The sequence below is a fragment of the Emys orbicularis genome, unplaced genomic scaffold (assembly GCF_028017835.1).
Source record: "Emys orbicularis isolate rEmyOrb1 unplaced genomic scaffold, rEmyOrb1.hap1 scaffold_92, whole genome shotgun sequence".
Taxonomy (NCBI): Eukaryota; Metazoa; Chordata; order Testudines; family Emydidae; genus Emys; species Emys orbicularis.
This window is the reverse complement of record NW_027045200.1, coordinates 78,039-90,008: the sequence shown is the minus strand read 5'-3', so window position 1 is coordinate 90,008 and position 11,970 is coordinate 78,039. Positions and strand designations below refer to the sequence as shown.

General features: G+C 60.2%; 2 protein-coding genes across 2 annotated transcripts; both read left to right on the top strand.

Annotated features, from left to right (window-relative positions):
• The first annotated feature begins 263 nt into the window (after window positions 1-263).
• UBL4A (ubiquitin like 4A) lies at window positions 264-2,840 on the top strand. The gene is made up of 4 exons (XM_065423180.1): window positions 264-454; window positions 1,226-1,331; window positions 2,109-2,314; window positions 2,542-2,840. The coding sequence occupies exons 1-4, from the start codon at window positions 407-409 to the stop codon at window positions 2,650-2,652; spliced, it is 471 nt and encodes a 156-aa protein (XP_065279252.1). The 5' UTR covers window positions 264-406; the 3' UTR covers window positions 2,653-2,840.
• Window positions 2,841-3,709: 869 nt separating this feature from the next.
• LAGE3 (L antigen family member 3) lies at window positions 3,710-6,250 on the top strand. The gene is made up of 3 exons (XM_065423175.1): window positions 3,710-3,772; window positions 5,502-5,630; window positions 6,015-6,250. The coding sequence occupies exons 1-3, from the start codon at window positions 3,735-3,737 to the stop codon at window positions 6,127-6,129; spliced, it is 282 nt and encodes a 93-aa protein (XP_065279247.1). The 5' UTR covers window positions 3,710-3,734; the 3' UTR covers window positions 6,130-6,250.
• The last annotated feature ends 5,720 nt before the right edge of the window (window positions 6,251-11,970 follow it).

Below are 11,970 nucleotides of genomic sequence, written 5' to 3'. Positions count from 1 at the left end.
TATGGTACAGAGAGTGTCGCTCTGTCCCTTCCGTGGGATCTCTATGGTATAAAACTGGAATCTAGCCCTGACGCCCGCTGGTTCTCTATGGTATAGAACCAGTCGCTCTGGCCCTGGCTCCCCACCGCGTCTCTATGGTATGACATTCTCCCTCCCAGTCTCCCCGTCCCCTTTGGTCTCTATGGTTACGGTCACTCTGGGCACCCGTCCCCTCAGCCTCTATGGCGTAACACCGACCGCTCTATCTGCGGACTCGCGGCACTCTATGGCCTCCTTCCGCCTGGTCTAGCGGACCTCCTTACAACTCTATGCTGCCTGGCGGCGGCCGCTCTATCCCGGTGTCCTCCCGGGTGTCTATGGTGCCGTTAAAGGGGCCGCTCCGGGGCTGCGCGGCCGCGATCCCGCGATGCTGCTCACGGTGAAAGCGCTGCAGGGCCGGGGCTGCAGCCTGCAGGTGCGGGGGGGCTGTGCGCGGGGGGGGCTGTGCCCAGGGGGGTGCGGGGGGGGGCTGTGCCCAGGGTGGGGGAGGGGCTGTGCCCGGGGGGGGGCGGGGGGGCGGGCTGGGAAGTGGGGGGGGCTGCAGCCTGCAGGTGCGGGGGGGCTGTGCGCGGGGGGGGCTGTGCCCAGGGGGGTGCGGGGGGGTCTGTGCCCAGGGTGGGGGAGGGGCTGTGCCCGGGGGGGAGCGGGGGGGCGGGCTGGGAAGTGGGGGGGGGCTGCAGCCTGCAGGTGCAGGGGGGCTGTGCGCGGGGGGGCGGGGGCTGTGCCCAGGGGTGTGTGGGGATGGGGCTGTGCCCGGGGGGGGGCGAGGGGGCGGGCTGGGGAGTGGGGGGGGCTGTGCCCAGGGGAGTGCGGGGGGCTGTGCCCAGGGTGGGGGTGTGGCTGTGCCCGGGGGTTGCGGGAGGGCTGGCTGGCTGGAGAGGGCTGTGCCCGGTGGGGGGCCGGCTGGGGGGGTATTTATGGGGGGCCCTGTGCCTGCATCTCCACCCTGGTGGAGCAGGTGGGAGAGGCGGGGTGGGGAGATAGGGAAGATCCGGGGAGGGTGGATGGGGGGCACCGGTGGGGGTGGGGGGTGAGGCAGGTTCCTGGCAGGTGCCGGGGGTGTGAGATGGGGAGGGTTTGTGGGGGAGGTTCCTGGGGGATGGATGGGGGGCACTGGTGTGGTTTGTCAGTCCTGGGGAGGGTGTAGCTCCCCACTCCAGCCTTTCCCCCCCACCATTTTCCCCAGGTCTCCCCGGATGAGCGTGTCAGCACCCTGAAGCGCCTGGTCTCGGAGAAGTTGAACGTCCCAGTCTCTCAGCAGCGGCTGCTTTTCAAGGGCAAGGCCCTGGCGGGTGGGTGCCTGCTCCCGGGGCACACGAGTCTGCGGACAGGCAGCCCTCAGAGGGGCACGACTGCTCCCCATATGTCTTGTTACCCTGAAATGTCATGACAACGCATATCATTACTAACACCAGCCATTTCATCGCCCACCCGCTTCATCTAATCTCATTCGGTGCGGCTGCCTCTTGGGTGTGGCAGGGGGGGTTTATATGCGGACTCCTTGCCTGGTGCCAAGACGCAGGGAGCCAAGTATTAGAGGCGTAGCCGTGTTACTCTGTATCCACAAAAACAACGAGGAGTCCAGTGGCACCTTAAAGACTAACAGATTTGTTTGGGCATAAGCTTTCGTGGGTAAAAAAAACACTTATTTTTACCCACGAAAGCTTATGCCCAAATAAATCTGTTAGTCTTTAAGGTGCCACCGGACTCCTCGTTGTGTTTGAAGATGCAGGGAGTTGGTTACACGGAGACTCCCGTACTGAGTCTCGCCCGGTACTGAGACACAGCCCCTCTGTGGTGGGGCAGGGGGTGTTTATACCGGGACCCCTCGTCCACTGCTGAGACATGCCCGCCCCCCACCTGTGGCAGGGCGCAGGGGCTGGTTATCCAGGGACCCTTCACCCAGCTCTGAGACGCAGCCCCTCTGGGGTGGGGTAAGAGTTGTAATGCTCCATAACTTCTGTTTTTCAGTGGTGTAGGGGGTGCCTTTATCTTGGGGTCTCACAGTCCCAGGGGTCCCTGTGAGCTGGGGGGAACGGGAGCTCATGGCCCCTCTGCCATCCCCACAGATGAGCACCGGCTCTCGGACTATTCCATCGGCCCCGAGTCCAAGCTGAACCTGGTAATCAAGCCGCCGGAGAAGGCTTCCCCCGAGGAACCGGGGCACAGGGGACCCCCGCCACCATTTCTGACCATCTGGCACCCGCTGGGCCAGGTCCTGGCGCGGCACTTCAGCACGGCTGACGCGGAGAAGGTGCTGGAGCAGCTGCAGAAGGTGATGCCTAGAGCCCTGGCATGGAGGGAGCTGTAGGCTGGGGGGATTCCTGGATGGGTCATTGCATCCTTGAAACCCACCTGGCACCAGGATGCGGCACCTCTGGGGTGGGGCTGGTTATCGAGGGACCCAGCGCTGATGGTGGGGCAGGGGGCTACAGGGATCCCAGCGCCCCCCCTTCCCCTACACCCTGGGGGTCGCCGTGCTAACCCCCCCTCTCCCTCCAGGATTACGAGCGGAGCCTTCGCCTGCTGAGCCTGGACGACATTGAGCGGCTGGCCACGCGGCTGCTGCACCCGGAGGTGGCTGATGCGGTGGAGATGGGATTCCTGGACTAGTGCCCAGACAGCCGTGGGCCCGGGGGGAAGACTTCAGCCCGGCCCTCCCTGCACCTGAAACAAGGAGCCTGCAGGCAGGGCCCAGTAGGGGGCTTGGGGTCCCTCTGCCCCCTCCTCACGCCTCTGAACTGCTGCTAAGGAGCCTGTCTGTGTCTCCCATTCCCCATTAAAGATGATGGTGGGTGTGAGACCTGCCCAGCTCTGCCTGGTGTGTTAACTGGGGTGGGGCAGGGGGCTGGTTATACACAGACCCAGGATGAAGCCACCTCTAGGGTGGGCCAGGGGGCTGGTTCTCTGGGGCCACCTCGGGGGGGGGGGGGGCTAGGGGGCCAGTTATCTGGGCATCCCTTGCGGGGTGCTGAGACATGGCCCTTCTGGGCCTGGGCAGGGGCCAGTTACTCAGGGACCCTTTGCCCAGCGTCGGGACATGGCCCCTCTGGTGTGGGGCATGGGGCTGGTTATGTGGGGACCCCTCACCTGATGACCCCCATCTCTGTCCCCATGGGGCAACTGTGTCCTCTAAGTCTTCGCCCCCCCATAGCACCCCCCTGCTGAGGGTGAAGAAGGAAGAAGCTGTTTTTCAGCCAGGCTGATTGATGCTGGAGGTAAATTTGCCCTGCCGACCTTGGGGGCAGGGATGGGAACATGGCGAATAGGGCTGGGATTTGGGAGGGGACTCTGACTGGGGAAGGGGGGGTGCTGCTGAAGGCCCCTGTGATTGGGGTGTGACTTGCTGGGGGGTGCTGGATTTCCCCCCTTCGGGGGGTCACCTGTGTCCCAGAGGAGGTTCTGGTGCAGTGGCCCCTGCACAAAAGGATAGGTCTCTGCCCCCTGCCAGGTGTGGGAGGTTGGGGGGCTCCTAGGAAGGGGGGCTCTGGGGTACCTCCCTGCAGTGGATGCCTGGGGCCCCTCATGAGAGGGGGGTGATGCTGGGGGGGGGCTCAACTGGGGGTCCCTGCAGGCGGGTCTCAGGGAGGGCGAGTTCCGGGTGGGGGTGGGGGGCGGGATTGACGTGTGCAAGGGCGGGGCCTGGCCGCCAAACCCCGCCCCCTTGCGCCACGTGGGGCGGAGCCGTGGCTGGGATGGAAGAAGCTGGAGCAGCCCGGGCCGGGCTGGGCTTGTATCCGGGGGGCGAGTAGGCGCAGAACGGGGGGCCGTGGGCAGGTGTGGGGGCACAGAAGGGGCTGGGAAGATTTGGGGGGGCGAGGGGGCCGTGGGCAGGTGTGGGGGCGCAGAAGGGGCTGGGAAGATTTGGGGGGCGAGGGGGCCGTGGGCAGGTGTGGGGGCGCAGAAGGGGCTGGGAAGATTTGGGGGGGCGAGGGGGCCGTGGGCGGGTGTGGGGGTGCAGAAGGGGCTGGGAAGATTTGGGGGGGCGAGGGGGCCGTGGGCAGGTCTGGGGGCGCAGAAGGGGCTGGGAAGATTTGGAGGGGTGAATGGGGCTGTGGGCAGGTCTGGGGGCGCAGAAGGGGCTGGGAAGATTTGGGGGGGCGAGGGGGCCGTGGGCAGGTGTGGGGGCTCAGAAGGGGCTGGGAAGATTTGGGGGGGCGAGGGGGCCGTGGGCAGGTCTGGGGGCGCAGAAGGGGCTGGGAGGATTTGGAGGGGTGAATGGGGCTGTGGGCAGGTCTGGGGGCGCAGAAGGGGCTGGGAAGATTTGGGGGGGCGAGGGGGCCGTGGGCAGGTGTGGGGGCGCAGAAGGGGCTGGGAAGATTTGGGGGGCGAGGGGGCCTTGGGCAGGTCTGGGGGCGCAGAAGGGGCTGGGAAGATTTGGGGGGCGAGGGGGCCGTGGGCAGGTGTGGGGGCGCAGAAGGGGCTGGGAAGATTTGGGGGGCGAGGGGGCCGTGGGCAGGTGTGGGGGCGCAGAAGGGGCTGGGAAGATTGGGGGGGGCGAGGGGGCCGTGGGCAGGTGTGGGGGCGCAGAAGGGGCTGGGAGGATTTGGAGGGGTGAATGGGGCTGTGGGCAGGTGTGGGGGCGCAGAAGGGGCTGGGAAGATTTGGGGGGGCGAGGGGGCCGTGGGCAGGTGTGGGGGCGCAGAAGGGGCTGGGAAGATTTGGGGGGGCGAGGGGGCCGTGGGCAGGTGTGGGGGCGCAGAAGGGGCTGGGAAGATTTGGGGGGGCGAGGGGGCCGTGGGCAGGTGTGGGGGCGCAGAAGGGGCTGGGAAGATTTGGGGGGGCGAGGGGGCCGTGGGCAGGTCTGGGGGCGCAGAAGGGGCTGGGAGGATTTGGAGGGGTGAATGGGGCTGTGGGCAGGTCTGGGGGCGCAGAAGGGGCTGGGAGGATTTGGGGGGGCGAGGGGGCCGTGGGCGGGTGTGGGGGCGCAGAAGGGGCTGGGAGGATTTGGGGGGGCGAGGGGGCCATGGGCAGGTCTGGGGGCGCAGAAGGGGCTGGGAGGATTTGGAGGGGTGAATGGGGCTGTGGGCAGGTCTGGGGGCGCAGAAGGGGCTGGGAGGATTTGGGGGGGCGAGGGGGCCGTGGGCAGGTCTGGGGGCGCAGAAGGGGCTGGGAGGATTTGGGGGGGCGAGGCCGTGGGCAGGTCTGGGGGCGCAGAAGGGGCTGGGAAGATTTGGAGGGGTGAATGGGGCTGTGGGCAGGTCTGGGGGCGCAGAAGGGGCTGGGAGGATTTGGGGGGGCGAGGGGGCCGTGGGCGGGTGTGGGGGCGCAGAAGGGGCTGGGAGGATTTGGGGGGGTGAGGAGGCTTTGGGGAGATCAGGGGCCTGCGGGGGTCTCTGGGGCAGGGGGCTGCAGGGGGTCTCCTCCATGCCCCATGGGACTGGCCATGTCTCTCACCTGTCCCTGTCCCCCCCCAGTTTTTTCCCACTCCCTTTTTCCTTAACCTCCCCCTCCCCTCCCAGCACCTTGAGTGTCCCATTTCCATCCCCCCTGGAGGCCCAAATCGCTCATGGCTCCCTGGCCCCCGACCCTGAGCCCCGCAAGGGGGGGATCAGCAAAGAACTGACGGTGACCGAGAACTTCCTACACGTGTGAGTGAGCCCCCCCATGGAGACCAACCCTCATTAGGGGCTGCAGGTCGGGAGTGAGGGGCACCGGCAGAGCTGGGGGCGGGGGGTCAGGGCCGGGCTAGTAGGGGCTGCAGGGCGGGAGTGAGGGGCACCGGCAGAGCTGGGGGGGGGCAGGGCCGGGCTGGCAGGGGCTGCAGGGCGGGAGTGAGGGGCACCAGCAGAGCTGGGGGGGGGGGGTCAGGGCCGGGCTGGCAGGGGCTGCAGGTCAGGAGTGAGTGGCACCGGCAGAGCTGGGGGGGAGCCCAGGGCTGGGCTAGCAGGGGTTGTGGGTCATGAGGGGTACTGTCTAAGCTGAGTTTAGGGGGGCTACCCTCCCCTCCCCCTCACCCCATATGCTCCTACCAGGTGCTGGAAAGCAGACGAGGCCCGGATCCTGCGTGTTTCCATCAGCTCCTTCCTGGACCATCTCTCCCTGGTGATACAGACCATGGAGATGTTTGGGCCACCGGTACCCCGATAGCACCTGCCCTCTGGCACCCCTGGGGAGCCAGGGGTGGGGCAAGAGGCTGGGACGACGTCCTCTCAGCCCCCACTGCCTTGAAGATGCTGGAGCAGTGCTGCTGGGGGTGCAGGCCAGGCGTCAGCTGGACTGTCCTGGTCGGGGGGACAGAGCTGGGGGGTCACAGAGACGGTCCCTGCATCTGGCCAGCACCTTGGACTGGTTTCAGCTCTGAGGCTAGAAGAGCCTGGGGGAGGGGGGTTTGGGGGCACAATGCTGGTGGGGGGGCTGCGGGACTCTGTGCAGGGGGCTCTGTATAAACCTCACCCATGTTGTGATAAACTCTGCAATAAATGGTGCCGTGGAACCCCCCGCCTCTGTCTGAATATAAACAGGAAAAAGACCCTCCCCTCCCCCTGCTGGGATCCACCCCACTGGAACCTCCCCCAGCACAGCCCTCTGGGATCCTCCCACACCAGGAACCTCCCCAGGATACCCCTCTGGGATCAACCTTCTCCTGGGACCCCCCATATACAGCCTCCCTCACAGGAACTCTCTGTTCCCTTTGGTTAATGAGCCCTGCTGCCCCTTACGCAGCCCTCCCTGGGATCCTCCTTCCACCCAACATGGGAGATGGGACCCTCCCAAAGACCCACAAACAGCGTCTCCCAGAATTCACCCCTGCAGCCCCCCCCCCCCCCCCCGGACATGTGCCCCATGCTGGCAGGTGAAGGGTTAACAGGCAGCTGAGTGGCCCAATTAGCCCATCCTGGAGAAGGGTGGAAGGCAGCTAATTAAGGATGAGCAGCAGCTGGGGAGGTGCAGGCTTGGTGGTTTGGCTCCTATCAAGGAAGAGGACTAGGGTGCACTGGCTGGAAGGCAGAGACAGAGGGTTGTGCTGGGGGCTGGACCCCCCGGTGTGTGTTTCTATACTGCTGGAAAGCCCACTTCCATCAGTGCAGTCTCTGTCCATGCTGCGGGGTCACTCTGGTGTGGTCTGTCCCATAGGGTTGTAGGGTGGTCCCCTGAGGAAGGGACAAGGAATTGGGGTGACCTTAATGAAGGCAGGGCTAATTTCACAATTTTATATTTTTATTTTAAAAAAATATATTTAATTACAAAAAAAATCTCCATTTTTGAGTTAAAAATATGACACCCCCCCTACTTTCCGGACGCTTCTTGGGGGAACGTAGGTGCCTGCAGGGTTGGGGGCAGCTGAGTGGGGGTTTTGTTAATGCCAGGGGGGCGTAAATGCTGGAAGTGCCCCTTGTGACTCCAGCCTGCAATGTTCTGTTGCCCCCCATCCACTGGAATCGACGTCCCAGCACTGAAGTGGGGCAGGCTGCACGGGGAACGCCGCCCGAGAGCTTGTATCTGAGACAGGTTTCAGAGGGATTTCGAATGCCGCTGTCCGTTTGCCGTGTGTAGTACCGGTTTGGTTATGAAGGGGATGTCCACACTTCAAACACCCCATCAGTGCAGCGTCCGCGTAGACGCTGCCGGCGGGGGCGTTTCCCATCGGCGTTGGGAATCCACCTCCCGAGAGGCTGTAGCCAGGTTGATGGAAGAATTCTTCCGTCTACTTAGTGCTGTTTACACCAGGGGTGGGTTGGTGTTGCTGCATCTCTCGGGTTTTTCACACCGTTGCTGCACTGATGTAAGTTCCTAGTGCAAACCAGGCCTAAGAGATTGGCTGGTATGCGTGACACGCATGCTCGCACTCTTCCCCCCGCTGACTGGCAGCTACTAACACCTGCCTGGGCTTGTACACACAATAGCTCTGCTGAGCGCAAGGCCTGATATTGGTCTTTCTAGAAAACTTTCCGCAAAGGCCTCGTCTGCACTAGGAAGTCCATCGGTCGGGTGTGGAAAATCCAGTGTTGTCCCAAGTCCCTGTGGAGACAGCGCTAGCTGCCTAGCTCCTGCCTCTGGGGCAGTGGGTATCCTATGCGGACAGGAGAGCCAGTCCCATCGGCGCAGGGCGCATCTATGCTGTAGGGCCAAGTGTAGACAAGCCCCAGGAGTTCAGCGAAGGTGCAAAGAAAAGGGGTGTGCACCAGTCATGGCCCGGAAGCCAGGAGAGAAGAGAGGTAACTGAGTGAGCAACGGGCTGCACCTCATCGCATTTGACCTGCAGGTTGTTTGAGGACATAATCTACCCCAGGTTTGTATGTGGGGCCCATGTCTCTGAGATGGACCTGTTGGGAGCCGCCCGCACAACGGCCCAGCATGGGGTCAGCCAGGGCCACACTGATGTTTGCTGAGGTGGGGAGAGGCCCTGGACTGACACAAAGGACTTGGGGAGAGACTCCCCACTGCTAGAACGTTCTTGGGGCTGCGCCTCTGGGCGGTGGGCGCTCGGGTGGGTTTTGAAGTAGCTGCTGATTCCTCTCTCACTAAGAGCGCTGAGGTGAGAGCTGCCACACTTCACGCCTGTGGGCAGAGATCCTAAGAGATTCCGGCCACCTAGTTAGTGGCAAGTAGAAGCCGCAAGGCTCAGTCGTTGCTGCTGTTTGGGAGCTGGAGGGAGAACCTTGCTGTTGGCCAGCGGAGTGAGAGCGGTTGCAGGGGGTAGCGTGGGAGCAGAGGAATTCACAGCCGCTGTCTCCAGGCCCTGGTGTCGGTGCGACTGCGTCACTCACCCCCGTGCAGACAGCAGTCGAAGGGCAGGCTTCTCCCATCGACACAGCTGGTGCTCCCACCTCTCCAGTACTGCTCTGCAGGCTCCAGGAATTAAAGATTGTCATGTGATGAAACCTCCAGGGATCCGTCCAACCAGAACTGGCCACCCTACGCTGGCTTGTCGGGGCGGCAGGGGACCTGTCATGTCAGGAGACCCCTTTTATGCTTGTGGGCTGGCTACTGCTGTCAAAGCTCTGAGCCACAGAAGCATTAAAGGGCCCCCAGTTATAGGGGAGGTGGTGACAGAACCCCTTACTGGTCTGGGGGAGCCCACAAGTGTCAGGCTCAGGTGACTAGAAAGAAAGGCAAACTAAAGGGGAAGGGATGTGTAAATCTGTCTCTATGTGTCTTGACAGGCCTATAAGCATAGGGCTGGTGTCCATACCAAAGCATCTCAATTATTCCAGTATCTCTATTGTATTGTTTTCACAGAGCCACAGGGTTAGCAGGGACCGCAAGGGTCAGCTAGTCTAACCCCTGGCCAAGATGCAACCTTTGTTGGGGCTAAGCCATCCCAGACAGCTGGCTCCAGCTGCCATTGGAAAACCTCCAGTGAAGGCTCTTCCACAACCTCCCTCGGTGTCTGGTCCACTGTCCTACTGATCTTAGTTAGGAAGTTTCCCCGAGGTTTAATCTAAATCTGCAATGCTGTAGTTTGAACCCATTGCCTCTTGTCCTGCCCTCTCTGGCCAGAGAAAATAATTTAACAACTCTGACAGTTGGGAAGTTTTTCCGAATGTCCAACCTAAACCTCCCTTGCTGCAATGTAAACCCATTGCTTCTTATCCTATCCTCAGCGATTAAGAACAAGTCTTCACCCTCCTCCTTGTAACAACCATTTATGTACTTGAAAACTGTTGTCCCCTCTCAGTCTTCCCTCCTCCTCACTAAACAAACCCAATTTTTTCAATCTTTCCTCATAGGTCGATGTTTTCTAGCCCTTGGATCAGTTTTGTTGCTCTTCTCTAGACTATAGTTGGTCTATAGTTCCCCAGCTCCCCCTTTTTAAAGATGGACACCACATTAGGCCTGTGTGAAGCGTCCATCTTTTTTGGTGAATTTGTCTGGCACTGTTCTCATAAAACTGGCCTTCCGCTGTTTTGTTAATTGATTCCCCGGTCATACATCCCAGGATCCCAATAGCTCTTTTGGCTATGTTGTCACACTGGGAGCTGATTAGCCACTTCCTCCCCCACCCCCCCAAGGCCTTCTCACTATCGCTGCTTCACAGGATCGAGTCCCCCAGCCCGTAGGTGGGGTCAACGTTCTTTGTTCCTAGATGGATACATTTCCATTTACCTGTGTTAAAATGCCTCTCATTCGCTTGCACCCAGTTTGCCAAAGGGTCCGGGCTACTCTGTATCGGTGACCTGTCCTTTTTATTGTTTACCACTCTGCTCATTTTGTGTGATCTACAAACTGTACCAGTGATGACTTTGTTTTCTGCCAGGTTATCGATGAAAATGGTCAATAGCGTAGGCCAAGAACCAGTCCCTGAAGGATCCCACTAGAAACACACCCACTTGAAGGTGAGTCCCCGTTTATCACATTGTGCATCCCAAGCCGGGGAAGGGAATGATGCAACCAGCAGCCCAAATTCAGTGATGAAACCTGGTCACGTCCACCTGAGGCATGTCGTGCATACGCTAAGGAGATTGCCCTCTAAAACCGTTGGAACCAATCAGTCTGGTTTTAGGGTGATTTTTTTTAATCCAAATGTTGTGTGGTACCAAGTCAAAAACCTTACCAAAGTCTAAGTACATGACAGCAACACGATTACTTTATCAATCAACTTTGTAATATCATTTAAAAAAAATCAAGCTAGTGTGACTGGACCTATTTTCCAGAAACCCACATTGATTGGCATTAATTATATTATCCTCCTTTAGTTCTTTATATAATCAAGTCCTATGTCAGTTACCCCATTATTTTGCTTAGGGTTGATGTCAGGCTGCCAGACCTATAATTACCGAGGTTGCCCCATTTATCTTTTTTAAAATATTAGCACAACATTAGCTTTCTTTCACAGTGCTGGAACTTCCTCGGACAACTCTTTCAAAACTCTTGGCTGCAAGTTATCCATACCAACTGATTTAAAAATGTCTAACTTTTGTAGTTGCTGTTTAACATCCCCCTGAGGTACAATTGGAACTGAAAGAGTTTCATCATAGGCTATGACTGCATCAGTGCCGGAGTCCTAAAAAAATAAGTTCCAGAACACAAAATTTCAACAAGAATACCTTATAATTGACCCAGTGGAGCCAGAGCCTGCTGCAGCACAACCAGGAGCTGCTGCTGCTGCTACTGACCTTGATGGGGGTGAGTGCCCTGGGAGTGTCTGGGGGAGGCTCACAGAACCAGGGGGTGGTGGTCCCACTTTCACTGGTGACACCTGAACACTGGGTGGGGTGCTGGGGCCTGAAGAGGGGAGTGGATGGGGAAGCAGTGAGGAGGTATGAAAGGAAACATGGGAGGGCACGGAAGATTGGTGGGGGGGTCTGTACCCTCCTTTGCCACCTGGATCCAGCCCAGGTCTGGGAGTGTGGGCGGTGGGATGGGGCATGGTCCTGTGGGGCAGGGGGAGCAATGCGAGGATAGTGATAGGGGTGGTGCAGTGGGGAAGTTGAGAAAAGTCCCTTGTGAACCCCAGTTTGCAGGGATCCAGGAGGAACCAGCTGAACCCCCATTTGCTGCAGCAGGGGGTATGGGGCTGGGTCCCAATTCCAGGGCACTGGTTCATGGTGACGGGAACGTCTCTCTGCAGCTCCTGGCCAGGATTTACGGTTCTTGCTGTTCAGCTCCCTCTAGGGGTTGGTGGGCAGTCATTCTGCCCTGCTGCTTCACCTACACTTGCCCCCAAGCTGGAGCCGCTGCGAGACATCCAGGTTTATGGGAGACGAGGTGGGTCTCGTGCTGCAGTCATCTACCATCACACAGAGAGGGACATACACCTAGCCGTATGGGGCTGTATCCCCATGGTCAGAAGTACCGGAACGGCCTCCTGGAACATTTTGACACAGGGTGAGCCCTGGACTGCATCATCTGCTTTTCTTTTCCTAAATACAGAGCCTTTTCTGCATTAGTACTGACAGTTCTATCATTTCTATCTAGTAATGGAGCAATACCATTGCTAAGATTCTCTTTGTTCCTCATATGCGTTTTAAAAAATCATCTTCATGT

What these genes read in the sequence shown, in the direction of transcription:
- UBL4A (XM_065423180.1), top strand. Translation starts at nt 407, where the DNA reads ATGCTGCTCACGGTGAAAGCGCTGCAGGGCCGGGGCTGCAGCCTGCAG. An exon ending in GCCGGGGCTGCAGCCTGCAG is followed by an intron (nt 455 to 1,225) that starts GTGCGGGGGGGC and finishes CATTTTCCCCAG; the next exon opens with GTCTCCCCGGATGAGCGTGT. An exon ending in TGCTGGAGCAGCTGCAGAAG is followed by an intron (nt 2,315 to 2,541) that starts GTGATGCCTAGA and finishes CTCTCCCTCCAG; the next exon opens with GATTACGAGCGGAGCCTTCG.
- LAGE3 (XM_065423175.1), top strand. Translation starts at nt 3,735, where the DNA reads ATGGAAGAAGCTGGAGCAGCCCGGGCCGGGCTGGGCTT. An exon ending in GCCCGGGCCGGGCTGGGCTT is followed by an intron (nt 3,773 to 5,501) that starts GTATCCGGGGGG and finishes CTCCCCTCCCAG; the next exon opens with CACCTTGAGTGTCCCATTTC. An exon ending in ACCGAGAACTTCCTACACGT is followed by an intron (nt 5,631 to 6,014) that starts GTGAGTGAGCCC and finishes TGCTCCTACCAG; the next exon opens with GTGCTGGAAAGCAGACGAGG.